Below are 15,127 nucleotides of genomic sequence, written 5' to 3' on the forward strand. Positions count from 1 at the left end.
TCATCTAAATGAAAATTCCATTTCATCTATGTTAACAGTAAGGTTTCATTGTCTGTTTTTTCTTCTACCTCAGCTAGAGGTTTGTTGATCTTTTGAAAAATTACTTTTTGATTACACTTTCTAGTTTAGTGATAGGCATTTTCAGAATTGGAGTGGCACCTTTAATCCCAGCACTCAGGAGGCAGAGGCAGGCAGATCTCTGTGAGTTCAAGGCCAGCCTGGGCTACAGAGTGAGTTCCAGGACAGCCAGGACTGTTACATGGAGAAGAAACCCTGACTCAAGCGAGGGTGGGGGTGGGGAGAAGCAAAGCCAGAATTGGAGTGGTAAGTTGATGTTTTGTTGCTTTTCTCAGGTCTTAGGTACTTGGAGTGAAACCTCTTAAGGTCTATATTGTATCTTCATTCTCCATCCTTTTACATCTGCAGTGTTTGTGTTGGGCTAGGAGAGTTACAGAAGCTTGCCTTTAAGACTGTATGAAGTAGAGGTGGCCACACAGACACAGTGACCCTTAGCTGTGGCCGTGAACTTCAGCACGGGGCTCCCTCGTTTTCACCAGTCTCTGCGGCCGTTGTGTCGCCGCCACCGCCACGGTGCTCGCTGAGGTGCACAGTGCCGCGAGGAAGAGCACAGTGCCTCTAGCTGGCCATTTGAACGTTGTGATCTAAGTGAGGTAAGAGAATGCGAGCTGTTGAGGCGCTCAACTCCTTAGCATGGCTCCTCCACTACTCTGTGTGAGGGATGACAATCAAATTTGTGAATAAAAGTGAAAACAGGAAAAAAGACTGAATAAAAAGAAATTAAACAGTTACTTGGAATTAGCAATGGTTTCTGAAGGAATTTCAGAGATGCCCTTTAAAAAGCTGCAGGCTGGGGGCTGGAGAGATGTTTCAGCGGTTAGGAGCACTGGCTGCTCCAAAGGTTCTGAGTTCAATTCCCAGCACCCATATGGTGGCTCACAAACATCTGTAATGAGATCTGGTGCCCTCTTCTGGCCTGCAGGCATACATACAGGCAGAACACTGTATATGTAATAAATAAATAAATCTTTAAAAAAAAAAAGCTGAAGCAGGCTGTGCACACAGCCAGCTGTGCTGAACCTTCACCTGGAGGACTTGTGGTCTGATTGCCCTATGCACCCTTTCTGTGCTGGAGCCACAGACATAGAATGAACATTTCCTCTTGTTGAGGGTGTACCTGAGTTCTCAAACATGGTAAACATCTCTAGGCCAAGATGGACTGAAACCATTTCTGAGAGGCTTGGAGTTGAGGCCAAAGTCAGCTGTTTTCAACTGCAGCTCTGTAAGAATGAAAACCCCCTTGGTACTGTTCTGTCAGTCCTCCAGGGTGGTATTAAGCCAGTACCACATGCGGCACAGCAGCAAGGTGAAGGAGGTGCATGCTTTAGTGTAGGCATTTACTTAAGTCTGTTTGGATAGATTGAGCGGAGCTGAAGTGTTCTGTGTCGGTGAGTTAGAGTGGGTTGTGAACAGCAGCAGAACTGAAGTGTTCTGTGTCGGTGAGTTAGAGTGGGTTGTGAACAGCAGCAGAACTGAAGTGTTCTGTGTCGGTGAGTTAGAGTGGGTTGTGAACAGCAGCGGAGCTGAGATGGCTCTCCTAGCTGCAGGAGTTGGCTGCTGCTGCCAGGGCTTTCTGTGGCTTGTTAGGGGAAGCTTCTGTCCTTGGGGAGCAGCCTCATGATCAAGAACTAAGTCACACCTCTGTTGGGCTTAGTGGCTCAGCTTGCCATGGTTCTTGCCATAGATTCTGACCTAAGCTGGTGGAGCCCTGGGAATCAGATGAACTGGATGAAAAGGGACTGTCACAGGAGGAATGAGAGACAGCACCTTTTTCAAAATGAGCCTGTAGAGCAGCGGCTCTCAACCTTCCTAGTGCTTCGGCCCTTCAGTACAGTTCCTCATGCTGTGCTGACCCCTAACCAGAACATCATTTTTTTGCAACTTCATAACTGTAATTTTGCTACTGTTATGAATCATAATGTAAATGTCTGTGTTTTCTGATGGTCTTAGGTGACCCCTGTGAAAGGGTTGTTCAAACCCTCAAAGAGGTCATGACCCACAGGTTGAGAACCACTGCTGTAAAGGAAATTCTAAAGAAACAAGAAGTCAGCCAGCAAAACTAGACACTAAGGTATGAGTTTATAAAAGATGAGCTTCAAACAGTAGAGTAGTCTACAGTAAGACAAGTGAAAAAATAATTTTTTTTTTTTAAAGGTTTCATTTATTATGTATACAGTGTTCTGTCTGCAGGCCAGAAGAGGGCGCCAGATATCATTATAGATGGTTGTGAGCCACTATGTGGTTGCTGGGAATTGAACTCATGACCTCTAGAAGAGCAACCAGTGCTCTTAACCGTTGAGCCATCTCTCCAGCCCGAAAAAATAATTTCTTAAAATCAACAGAGTGTTGTGAGAAAAACTTAGCCCAAACAAAACTAGTTTAGGTAGATATGAAAAAGAACTAATTAGAAATTCTGGAGAAGGAAAAAAAAGATGGAATGTGTCAGTTATAATAAGACTAAGGAAAATGAGTGAATTCACAAAAAGTACTGACTACCCCACCATAGACAGACACAGATGTGGAGGGATGGCGTGCATGAGATTTGCAGGGTAGGTCGAGATCCTCTGAGATACTCCAGAGACTTCAGGTTGACATGAATGCCAGGGCACATAATTCTACTCAGTGTTGTGCCGTGGTGACACCACTGGGGACCACACACAAGAGCTGAGTTTGTTTTTAGCTGTTGTAGATTAAAATTTGAACCAATTTTAGACATTGACTGGCTGGAATCTTTTTGAGTATTGGAGAAGAGCTGTTTGCTTTCTGTTTGGTGTTGGGATGGAACCAGTGGCCTTGTACCTGCTGTGCAGTTTCTACCATTGAGCTGTTTGGGCAGCCAGGAGCTGGGGTGGTGAGACCCACAGACATAAAGAAGCAGATAAGGACAGGAGAAGGGCTTCTGAGGTTCTGGGGAGTGGGGTGAAGGGTGGGGTGTGTGTGAAACTGATCTTAGTTGTTTTGCTTTGGTGAGGGAAACGCTTGGCTCCATACTGTTCATTTCTGTGTGACTACCTTACCTTTTGGAATGCTGGTCACCGTTTCTCTATGATGGGCATCAAACTTGGGTGGTGCTCTCTTAAAACTTCACATATATTCCCTTTTAAACTTGCATTTTTTTTTTTTTTTTTTTTTTTTTTTTTTTTTGGTTTTTCGAGACAGGGTTTCTCTGTGTAGCTTTGCGCCTTTCCTGGATCTCGCGCTGTAGACTAGGCTGGCCTCGAACTCACAGAGATCCGCCTGCCTCTGCCTCCCGAGTGCTGGGATTAAAGGCGTGCGCCACCACCGCCCGGCGCATTTTTTTTTTTAACTTGCATGGGTAACAGTGTTGTTTTTAAAAAGTTAACTTTGGAAGCCTAAGAGAAGTGAATCTGTGTAGCTTTCAACTTCAAGTTAACATTTATTCAAAGTTAATATATATATATATATATATATATATAATATAATTAATATATAACTGGTAATAACATTTAGAATTTAATATAGAAAGTTCTTGGATTCTATCCTAGGAGTGCTAGTCACCAATATGACAAAAAGAGCTTAAAAAAAATCTTGGGTTTGAGAGATGGCTTGCTGTACAAGCATGATGACTCAGTTTGGATTCCTAGAACCCATGTAAAAAGCCAGGTGTGATGGCACACACATATACTCCTAGAACTGAGGAAGCAGAGGCTGGAGGGTCCCTGGAGCTCGATAGTTGGCCAGTCTTGGCAAGATTGGTAAGTTCTAGTTTTCGTGAGAGACCCAGTCTCAAGAAAGTAAGATTGACGAAGCTGGACAGATAGCTCAGCAGCAGTTAAGAGCACTGACTGTTCTTCCAGAGGACCTGGGTTCAATTCCCAGCACTCACATGGCAGTTCACAACTGTCTGTAATTCCAGTTGCAGAGTATCTGGCACCCTTGCACAGACATACATGCAGACAAAACACCAATGCACATAAAAATAAATAAGTCTTTAAAAAAAAAGAAAAGAAGGTTGAGAGCAATAAAGGAAGACACTCAACATGAATTTCTGGCCTCCACATTTACCCACACGCTTATGTGCACACATACACCAATGTGCACATGCATTGTTCTAAAAACTTGTTTAATTTAATCCAGTTTTATTTTGTCTTAGTCTGGTGTAGTGACACCTAACTAATCCAGTTAGGAGGAACAAGAGTTAGGAGAGTCAGTGTTCAAAGTCATCCTTGCTACATAATAATCTGGAGGCCAGCCTGAGGTACATGAGGCCCTGTTTTCAAACACCAGCCAGACCAAATAAAGCAACATTATGTCTGTCATTAGGATGTCTCTAGTATAGTGCTGGGTAAAGAATTAGTGAGCACTTTTGTCAGTGTCTGTAGCCCTAAAGTCCTGAGGGGAAAGTGTATGTTTTTAACCTTTTGTACATACTTATTTTCAGACATGTCCTTTACAGAATATATAATTTATTGTATATTATGTGCTGCATTATTTAGTGTATTATATACCATGGAGTATTATACTTTATTATATAATTTTTCTTAAAACAACTGCCATCAATATTTAACTTGATTAATTTTTTAGCATTTTCATTTTGTAATAATTATATATGCAGATTATAAAAAACTAGGGGCAGCTTGTATACCCTCTCTCCAAATAGCAACATCCTGTATAATTATACCATTGTATCCCTAAAAGCAGTTACCATTGAGAAATCTGTGACACCCACAGAGCTCCTATTCAAATCTTCTGTCTTACAAGTACTGATCTTGTGTGCTTGCATATGTGTTAGTAATCTGCAGTTTCACTCATGAATAGGCATGCAGTCTCTACCATGAGGGGTCTGGGGAGGTAGCTCAGTGGGACAGCACTTGCTGTACAAGTGTGAGGACTGTAGTGTAGATCCCCAGAACCTACACAAAAGCCAGGCAAGTGTGGTGGCAGCCTGTAATCCTAGCCCTTGGCAGACAGGGGTGGGAGGGACCCCTGTGGCCAGCTGGCTAGCTGTAGACTAGCTGGAACTGGCAAGCTCCAAGCTCAGGGAGAGACCCTGCTTCAATGGTAAAGTGGAAAGCAATCAAGAAAGACCACTGATGTTAACTTATACATGCAGAATGAATCATTTTCAATAAAAAAATACACCTAATTCAGGATTGTTTGTGTATTGGTGTAATAGCTTCTGGAAGAAAAATAAAGCACAAAAGAATATGTATCAAAAGAACTAGGGTCGGCCAGGCAGTGGTGGCACACGCCTTTAATCCCAGCACTCGGGAGGCAGAGCCAGGCGGATCTCTGTGAGTTCGAGAGCAGCCTGGTCTACAGAGTGAGATCCAGGACAGGTACCAAAACTACACAAGAGAAACCCTGTCTCGGGGGGAAAAGAAAGAAAGAAAGAAAGAAAGAAAGAAAGAAAGAAAGAAAGAAAGAAAGAAAGAAAGAAAAAGAAAGAAAGAAAGAAAGAAAGAAAGAAAGAAAGAAAGAAAGAAAGAAAGAAAGAAAGAAAGAAAGAAGAAAGAAAGAAAGAAAGAAAGAAAGAAAGAAAGAAAGAAAGAAAGAAAGAAAGAAGAAAGAAAGAAAGAAAGAAAGAAAGAAAGAAGAAAGAAAGAAAGAAAGAAAGAAAGAAAGAAAGAAGAAGAAGAAGAAGAAAGAAGAAAGAAAGAACTATAGATTTTGTTTATTTCAGATGTTTCTTATGTATGTAGTTATGGGGGGCGGTTAAGACAGGGTTTCTATGCATATTCCAGGCTGTCCTGGTACTTGCTTCTGTAGACCAGGCTGGCCTCAAACTCAGATCCGCTTGCCTCTGTCACCTGAGTTCTGGGATTAAAGGTGTGCACCATCATCACCTGGCTCTTACGTATATGTACTTTTGATAAAAGTAATTTTGCATATAAGTATTAACAAAGGTATTTTTTGTGTTTTATTATTCTTGTATACTTTGGTACTGTCTTTTTAAGTATCTAAAGAAATCACTTTAGTATTTATAAAAGTTATGCTAAAGTTGTGTTGTTTACATTTATTTTCAAGCCCCTTGACTGAGAGATGATTGACATGAATGTTCTCTATAGTTGGTATATATAAGTCAGTGAGTTGAGGATGATTATAGACCTGTGAAGCTGGTGTGTTGGGGCTCTATAGCTGTACCCTAGACCATCACCTCCTGAAGTTTCTCCTGTCAGGTTTTTGCTGTTGCTGCTGCTGAGGAGGAGGATGGTGTCCGGTAAGAAGAGTTCATGTAATGTCTAAGATATAGCCTCCTAGGAAAATTTAAGTATGCAGTCTTGTTAGTTCTGGGCATTATTTTCTGTAGATCTTCAGAATCTTCTTTGCTTATCACTGATACATGGCACTTTTGTGCATTTTTTATATTGGAATCGACCTTTATATCCAGTTGCCAGATTTATTGGGTGCCAAGATGCCTGCTGCAGACATCTGTATGCCAGTTAGCAAGTGGTGTCCAAGTTGCCCTTAAAAATCCTAAACTCACTAGTTGATCCCATTCCTGGTCTTCCCCAGCAACCTGCTGTTTCCTCTTTGGGAGAGGGGGTGATCATCATGACGGTGGCTGTCGTACTGAGATGCTATAGTGTTGTGCTGTGCGGTCACTTTGGAACATGCCATGATTTATGTTCATCATTTGTTTGTTTTTGTGCCTCTGCTTATTACACTGACTGAGACAGGTACTAGCCGGGATGGTAGCAGAACCTGCCTTTCTCTCTGAGTATACTATCTTTGCTTTGGATTCCTCCAAACAGCCTAAAACACAGATTGACAGTGTGGTGAGTCCTTCCACCGCTTTTTGCATTCCCTTGTGGGGAAGCAAAGCCTCTGGGTAGTTGTAGCAGCAAATCTCATGCGGTTTATCACTTACCTTCCCTCAGAGCATCTTCAGTGTCCGTGTTGCTAACCCTGCCCTAAAACCCTAGAGAACAAGTCGCTGAGTGTGGCAGCTAGCTGCTTCCTGGTAACTCTAATAGCATCCCAGTAACATTCCCCCTTCCCGCTAATGTAGCGAAGGCAGCCTTCACTTGCTAGAACTAGCGCTTAAGTTTTATCCCTTGAAAGTGTTTGCTTATACCGAAAAAGCCAGTGTGCGTGGTTAGAAATCTGTTTTACTATTAGGAGGAAGCCAAGAGTGTTGGAGATGCAAATGGTTTTTTAAGGAAAATAATGCATTGTGTAAATCAATACTTAACAACAGTGGTAGGTAGGTAGATTCTATATTAGCATGTTCATGTCTTTATTTTGAAACTGCAGTTAAGAAGTCAGTACATTGTGTTTTGTAATTACTAGTTTTTAAGTATGAAAGAAAACAGTTGTCTCATTTAAAAAAAAAAGAATGAATTCACTTAATTTTAACTTTATATATGATTTATTTTTGGGAAAGTAGACTTTTTTTCTATTTGGAGTATCTGGTAAACTGATATTTTAATAAATTAAAATGTATCAGTGTTTACTTACTAAGGATAGCTTTTGATGTTCCCTTGGAGGATGACTGAACTGGGTTTGAGAATTGGTTTAACTTGGTAGCTAATGGTAAAAACAGAACATTTGTTCTTAAGCCAGGTGCCAGTGAAGGCTTGGTGTGCACACGGTCAGCAGTGGTCTTCAGTTCTACTCCAAACTTGGGTCTAGGGAAGAAAACAGCTCAGGGTGGAGACAGGATGGCAAGGGACATTTGGAAAGCTGCTTTCTCTCTGTCTCTGGCTACAAGGAACATTTACTGTTTATAAAGATATTTGGGGCTGAGTCGGGAGTCCCAGCTACCCAGATTTACCAGTTTACTTAAAAAAAGAAAAAAAAAAAAAGACATGCTGTATTTTGCATATAGGAGTAATAGAAACTTAAAAGGCATAACTTTCATGAATACAGTATATAAAATAATTTCTTTTCAATTCCTATTCTGTTGTCAAAAATACTATAAGGTAAAAGTGAATGCTTTAAATTATTTAGAAATAAACTTAAGTAGACTAAAAAAAACTAATCATATACATTTTATATGCTCGTGATTACATTTCTCCATGAGACAAAGGGAAACTAGAATCGTTATTTGGTATCATAACACAAATTTAGTGGGGATTAATTACAAGTTCACTAAGTGCTGAGTTTTCCCTATTTTAGTTTTTTTTTTTAAGGTTTTTATTTATTTCCTGAGGGGAGGCAGGTTTCTCTATTATTAGCTCTGGCTGTCCTGGAACTTGCTATGTAGACCATGCTGGCCTCAAACTCACAGAGACCTGCCTGCTTTTCAGTTGCTGGGGTTAAAAGCATGTGCTACCCTGCCACGGCTTAATTTAGTTTTTGAAAACATACTTCTCTCTTTACTCTTAAAAACAACTGTATCCTTAGTGCTCAGCAGTCAAAAAATAGTTATAGAAAGATTGAAACAGATATAATTAGAGAAGATTGTAGGAAAAAAATGAAAAGAATATGTTTGAAGACAAATTTGGCAGAGAAGAGAAGGTGTATATAGGAAAATCAGCTGAATGGTTTTCCTTTTGTCTAAAAATTGCCCCAGTGGAAGGAAGTTTTGGTGACTCTGATCATCAACGTATGTTGAGTGAACCCCTCCACTTCTCTATGTGAAGGAAGTGTCTAGGCAAGGATTCAACAAGCCTTCATTGAGTGCTTATGTTAGGATGGGAATGTTAGGATGGGAATATTGGTGTGCCCTGCCCCTGAGGGCTGACAGGTTAATGTGGAGACAAGGATGTCGATGTGCATGTATGCACAAAAGAGTCCAAGTGTTGGAGAAGAAAACAAGCATCAGATAGACGTGTTGGGTCTGCAGGGAAGCCAGATGGGGCGTCCCAATGCAGGGACTGCAAAAGTTGAAAACAGAACAAGGCGGAAAGGAGGACTCTACAGATAGTGGCGAAACCTCAAGCTTTGCTTCGAGAGAGCAGCGCTGGTTTAGAGTCACACAGTCTGCTAGGCCAGTGTGCCCCTGGCTATACTATACTTACTTGGCTATATAATACAGTATTTACATTTAAAAATATTTTCAAGGCTGGTCGTGCTTATGCATGCCTGTAATCTCAGCACTCAGGAAGTGAAGGAGGGAAGACCAGGAGTTCAAAGCCAGCCTCAGCAACTTAGTGAATTTAAGACTTTAGACTACGTGATACCCTGTCTCAAAACAAACGAACGAAGAGTCCAAAGAAAAGAAAGCTTTAAGAATTGTTTGAAGTATTGTGTGCTGTGAGCTTGATTGGTGATGTTTAAATAGCTGTGGAGCGGCTTTCTCATGGGGACCACACTTGTGTGTTAGGTCGTGGGACCTTGCTGCCACTCTTTGTCCTGACCTAGTGTATGGAGCCCTTTGAGACCTTTCTTCATAATTTAAATGTATTTTTGACCTTACGGTTTATTACTATGATATTATGTAAATAACATGCCCTATGTAGTATTACTTTGTCATTGAAATGATGGTGATCAGGAAGGTAGGTTAACCCTATGTTCTCCCAGCATTTTTTCCTATGTAACTATAAAGAAATCTCTCGGACTGGTAAAAATTAAGAACTTATTTCAGAGAGAAGAGAAGGTACTTGAAAGTTTAACTAAGGAAAAATTGAAGCCTATTATAAATTATAAATAGTAATAATGTGACTATTCCCAATCACCACATGTCTATTACCCAGTGTCAGCAATTAATAGCTCATATCCATCCTTTGCCATCTGTTATCACCATTCTCATACTTCCATGGCCACATTGTTTCCAACCTACACATACACTCATTCCCCTACTTTAAACATTTTTAGCAAATTAAATCCTAAAGCTAGGGTGGTGGTACACATTTGTAACCCAGGACTTGAAAAACTGAGGTGGGAGAGGATCCTCTGAACCTAGGACTTTAAGACTAGCCTGGGCAACTTAGTGACACCCCATTTCATAAAATAAGAATGCCAAAGAAACCCTCCATTTGTAAATACTTTGCTTTCCTTCCTGAAAAATAAGGTTAAATTATACAACACAATAAATTTATAATACCCAAAGATTACTTTGTTGTTGTTAAATACCTAGTTACCTTGAGAAACTTAAGAATACTTTTGCCAAGTTACCTATTTCTCCTTTGATCTTTCCTTGGGTTAGCTGTAAAGGCAGAAAGTGTAGCACGTAGTTGCCAGACCCCTGGGACAGTGACCATGGCTCTGTGGGGTGCAACGCTGTTGTGTAGAGCGAGGAAGTGCTTTCTCATGAGCTGCTTCTGCAGTGGTGGTGGGTCATAGAGGCAGTGTGCTTGCGTGCTGCACAGCATTCCGAATCTATCTCTGCAGTCTGTGTCATGAGGTAACCAATGACTGGCCCTGGGAGCACTGAGCTCATCAACAAAAGAAAACAAACAGCCAGGAAATATGGAAGAAGTTTTCAGTAGAACATTTTTCTGCAAATGATTACATTGGTTTCATTTAAATTGCTGGATTAGAATGAATGAGGCATTTCAATTTCTTACTATCAAGTTTGGTTTTTAATAGCTTTGTCCAAATAATTTTAATTTGGATGTGGTTTTACTATAGGGAGCAGGTGACATAACTACTTTTTGGATAGTTTTCTATTGGAGGGAGCTGTGCCGACAGACTCCCTGTAGTTGATTTTTGTCATGGGGACAAAATTAGGATGTAAGGGGAGGAAGTTTGTGATTAGCTTGAAATAAATTTGCTACACACTAATCTTTGCTATGTAGTTTCATGTTTTACAGCAAAATGATTTTTCTAAAATACTTAACCACACTACTTTTGCCTGCATGAAAATATTCTAATAAACAATTACTAATTTTGCTTAATAGATAAAAGTGTCTACTAGGTCTTATTATTGTGTTTTAACAGCTTTTAAGTTTTAGTTTCCTATTCTCTTTTTTATGATGTTCTTTCTTGTTCTTAGAATGTATCAACTCAAGCTACAAAGTCTCCAGATGGTGTTAACAGAAGCGAAGCGTCCCCTCCTCAGGTTTGTTACTAGTTTATTTAAAAATATAAGTCCTTTCAGAGCGTTGGCCTGTCTGTTGTGAGTGCCTGGAAAGAATGCCACCTAACCTCTTTGCTAGGGCAGGCCTGTCACTACTCCCGTTTACAGATGGAGGCGTGTTGCGGAGGCACCCTTCTCCCTCCAACTTCTTGTCGCCCACTCTTTGACTATTGCATCCTTGATACTTTATGAATACAGGCCGGCCTTCAGGAAATAGCATCTCTGTTCTAGCGTGTTCTATCAGTAGAATGATAGCCATACCAAAAAGTCCCAGCCTGTGGGCTTTCTTATAGTGTCTGTTATCAACTTTATTGAGTCTTAGAAAAGCTAAATTAGAGCAATATTAATTGAAAATTAATCAAAACTTTAATATCTGTATAAAAGTGTGACATATTCATCCTACAAATACACCTTTGCACTCAGCACTCAACCTGGTGTGAGGGCACAGTGGCTCCGCAGGTAAAGGTGCTCACCACCAAACCTGATGATCTGAGTGTGATTCCGGGGACCCACCGGTGCAGGGAAGGAACTGACTCCTGCAAGTGCTCCTCTGACTTATGTGCTCTATCTCCTGGTATGCACACATAAATTAATAGGTATATTAAAAAACTAACAACAAAAAGTTCCCTAGAACCAGACCTAATTAGTAAAAGTCTTTGGCTCCCTTCCGGTCCTTCTCTCTTCCTCAGAGGTATTCACCATTCTTGCTTCTAGCACTGCAAGTTAATTTTGTTATTTTGACCTTTATGTAAAGTGTCAGGTTTCCTGCCTGCCCACCTCCTCCCTTCTCCTTCCTGCCATTTCTTTAGATCAATGGTTCTCAACCTGTGGACCACAACCCCTTGGGTCGAACAACCCTTTCTTTCACAGGGGTCAATATCAGATATCCTGCATACCAGATATTTACATTATGGTTCACAAACTGTAACTCCAGAGGATCCAACACTCTCACACAGGCATACATGTGGGCAAAATACCAATGCACATAAAATAAATCATTAAAAACATTACAATTCATAACAGTAGCAAAATTACAGTTATGAAGTAGCAATGAAAATGATTTTATGGTTCCACAACATGAGGAACTGTATTAAAGGGTCACAGCATTAGGAAGGTTGAGAACCACTGCTTTAGACAGTTTTACATCTTGCTTTGATTGGTCTAGAACTTACTGTGTAAGCTAGGCTGGCTTCAGATTAGCACTGGCCCTACCTCTGCCTCCTGAGAACTGAAGTTACAGTGTGAGCCACCATGCCCAGCATGTCTGGCTGCTTTTGTTTCATACTCCATGAGATTTATCTGTATTGTTGCTATGATTTCAAACCATTTTCATTGCTTCCTGGTATGCCAGTGGTGAACAGGATTGTTGGCTGATATTTCACTGGTGAACAAGACAGTTAAAAAGAAATTCTATGAACAGGCTGATTTGATTTGGGGTCATTTTGAAGAGTGTCTTTTGTTGACCATATTTAGACATTTCTGTTGGTGCATGGTAGGGATTATTGTTACCTCATTCTGTTGGTTCAGAGGGCAGTGTCATCTGCAGCTGGTAGTTCTTCCACTGGGATTGCTCCACAGAATCTCATGCTGTGTATTACCATAGATTTAATCAGCCTTCATCTGGACCGGTTGGGGTTGGGTTGAGGAGGTGGTTTGCACTTCTGGGGGGGGGGTTGTTGGTTGTTTTGCTCCTTTTACTCTTTTGGGGGGCCTGCCATCCAGCTCCCAAATAAGTCACACATGGAGGCTTATTCTTAATTATAAATGCCTGGCATTAGCTTGACTTGTTTCTAGTCAGCTTTTCTTAAATTATCTGTCTACCTTTTTGCCTCTGGGCTTTTGCCTTTTTCTATTTTTGTATTTTTCTTTTTTTTGGTTTTTCGAGACAGGGTTTCTCTGTGTAGCTTTGCGCCGTTCCTGGATCTCACTCTGTAGCCCAGGCTGGCCTCGAATTCACAGAGATCCTCCTGGCTCTGCCTCCCGAGTACTGGGATTAAAGGCATCTGCTCTCTTTTTTTCTTTCTTACTCTATTGTTGGTTTTGTAGCTGGGTGACTGGCCCCTGATGTCCTCTTCTTGTTCTCTCTTGCTCCTCCTTCTTTTCCTCCCAGATTTCTCCTATTTATTTTCTTTGTCTGCCAGCCCCGCCTATCCTTTCTCCTACCTCGCTATTTGCCATTCAATTCTTTATTAGACCATCAGATGTTTTAGAGAGGCAAAGGAACACAGCTTCACAGAGTTAAACAAATACAACATAAAAGAATGCAACACATCTTTGCATCATTAAACAAATATTCCACAGCACAAACAAATGTGGCACATCTTAAAATAATATTCTACAACAAGTGGGTTTTAATTTGCGTTTGAAAAGCTGAACATTTTAGCCTGATTGTGTTGTTACACTCAACAAAATCTGGCTGTGGTAGGAAGGAACGAGGACAGGTCAGATGTCTTGTGAAAGTAGTACCTGCCTTATCGGAGCCTAAGTTCTTAACACACACACACACACACACACACACCTCATGAAAAGGGACAGGCAGAAAGAGGTTGTGTCACTTCATCAAAGCCACATACACACTGTGGCAAAGCTAAGTCAGGCCCCATAGCAAATGCTCTTAGTTCTTCCAACCAGAAGAGTGCATGCTCTACCGGCAAGCTGCATCCCTGCCCTGATGATTCTTTTATTTCTACCTTTGCTTTTGTTTGAAGCTGTCTCTTTTACTCTCCAGTCCCTTCATGCTAGTTGTTGCAGAATGTCGTATTAACTCATTCAGTCTTTCCTGTAGTCCTGCAGAGTAGATGGCGTCCTCCTCCTCCTCCTCAGGTGCTTTCCAGCCTCATTGTACAGAGGAAACAGGACTATTGAGCTTAGTAAATCGCACCAGGTCCTGTAGAACAACAGACGAGTTGGGACTTGAGCTTTGGTGGTCCTGACTCTCCCACTGAAGGGATGAGTCACACTCTGTTCAGAAGTGTTACTCTGGGACTAAGGCTGAGTAGGCCGAGGGATGCACACTTGCCAAGCACTCCTCAGTCCAAAAATAGACAATCAAAGTTACTGCCAGCCAGAGTAGACGTGGCAGCTAGAATGATTAGACTCTGCAAATGCAGACTTTGACATTGTTCATTCGCTTCTGGAGGTCCTGAAATAGCAGCTCGTTTTAGGGTTCTTCTCATGTGCTCATCTGTCTCTCCTAGGGTCTCTTGTAAGGATGTTGTGTGCTAGGAGCTGACCAGCATTTTCCCATGGGTCATAGGTGACTGGGAATGGACTTGCCAGGGAAAGCAGTTCTTGAAGATTTGTACAGGAAGGCTCTTCTCTTCCTTCTGACCCTCCCTCCATCATGAGGATGAAACTTGCACATTATGAAAACAAACCAGAAAGTGCAGAGTAATGTAACACAGAAACTAAATCCACCCCAAATCTTACCACACGAAGACACTGTTTACCTCTGCATGTGCCTTGCCTTTGTGACCTCTTCTGATGACACCTGTGAAAATATACATAGAAATTAAAGAGTATTTATAAAAGAAGTAAAAATGAGCTCATTGTATGCATTCTGCCTTTTTTCTTTTTCTTTCTGCTTTTTTTTTTTTTTTTTTTTTTTTTACTTTTTTGGTTTTTTTAAAGACAGGGTTTCCCTGTGTAGCCCTGGCCATCCTGGAACTCACTCTGTAGACCAGGCTGGCCTCCAACTCAGAGGATACACCTGCCTCTGTCTCCTGAGTGCTGGAGTTAAAGGCATGTGCCACCACCACCCAATTGCACACTGCTTTCTAGCTTTATCTTTTTAATTTATTTATTTACTTTTTAATTATGTGTATGTATACGTGTGTCGGGGGATATACACATGGGTGCAGGTGTTTAAGGAGGCCGGCCAGAGGCATCAGATTCCTTGAAGCTGGAGCCACAGGTAGTTGTGAGTCACCTGACATGGGTTCTGGTCCTCTGGAAGAGTACGTAGTACATGCTCTTCACTACTGAGCCATGTCTCCTGCCCTCCAGCTTGATCTTTTAGTAGTGCTTTGTGAACTTCTGTATATACTCTGCAGTGTGTTCTCGGGTGTATTTGGGTGGTTTCCAGGTTGTACTATTACAAACAGCCTGAGTCCATAGGAAGAG

At 41.3% G+C, this 15,127-nt stretch overlaps 1 protein-coding gene across 11 annotated transcripts in view; it reads left to right on the top strand.

Moving 5' to 3' along the window:
* Positions 1-15,127, top strand: part of Golga4 (golgin A4) — a 92,145-nt gene that overhangs the window by 17,280 nt on the left and 59,738 nt on the right. For 9 of the 11 annotated variants that reach the window (XM_052723712.1, XM_052723751.1, XM_052723707.1 and 6 more), the window contains exons 3-4: positions 6,720-6,818; positions 10,922-10,987. In XM_052723712.1, coding sequence (XP_052579672.1) covers positions 6,720-6,818; positions 10,922-10,987 — 165 coding nt within the window. The remainder of the gene's footprint in view (positions 1-6,719; positions 6,819-10,921; positions 10,988-15,127) is intronic. The other 2 variants (XM_052723769.1, XM_052723778.1) reach the window with 1 other exon arrangement.

Source organism: Peromyscus californicus, unplaced genomic scaffold (assembly GCF_007827085.1).
Source record: "Peromyscus californicus insignis strain IS unplaced genomic scaffold, ASM782708v3 Scaffold_11__1_contigs__length_118956290, whole genome shotgun sequence".
Classification (NCBI taxonomy): Eukaryota; Metazoa; Chordata; class Mammalia; order Rodentia; family Cricetidae; genus Peromyscus; species Peromyscus californicus.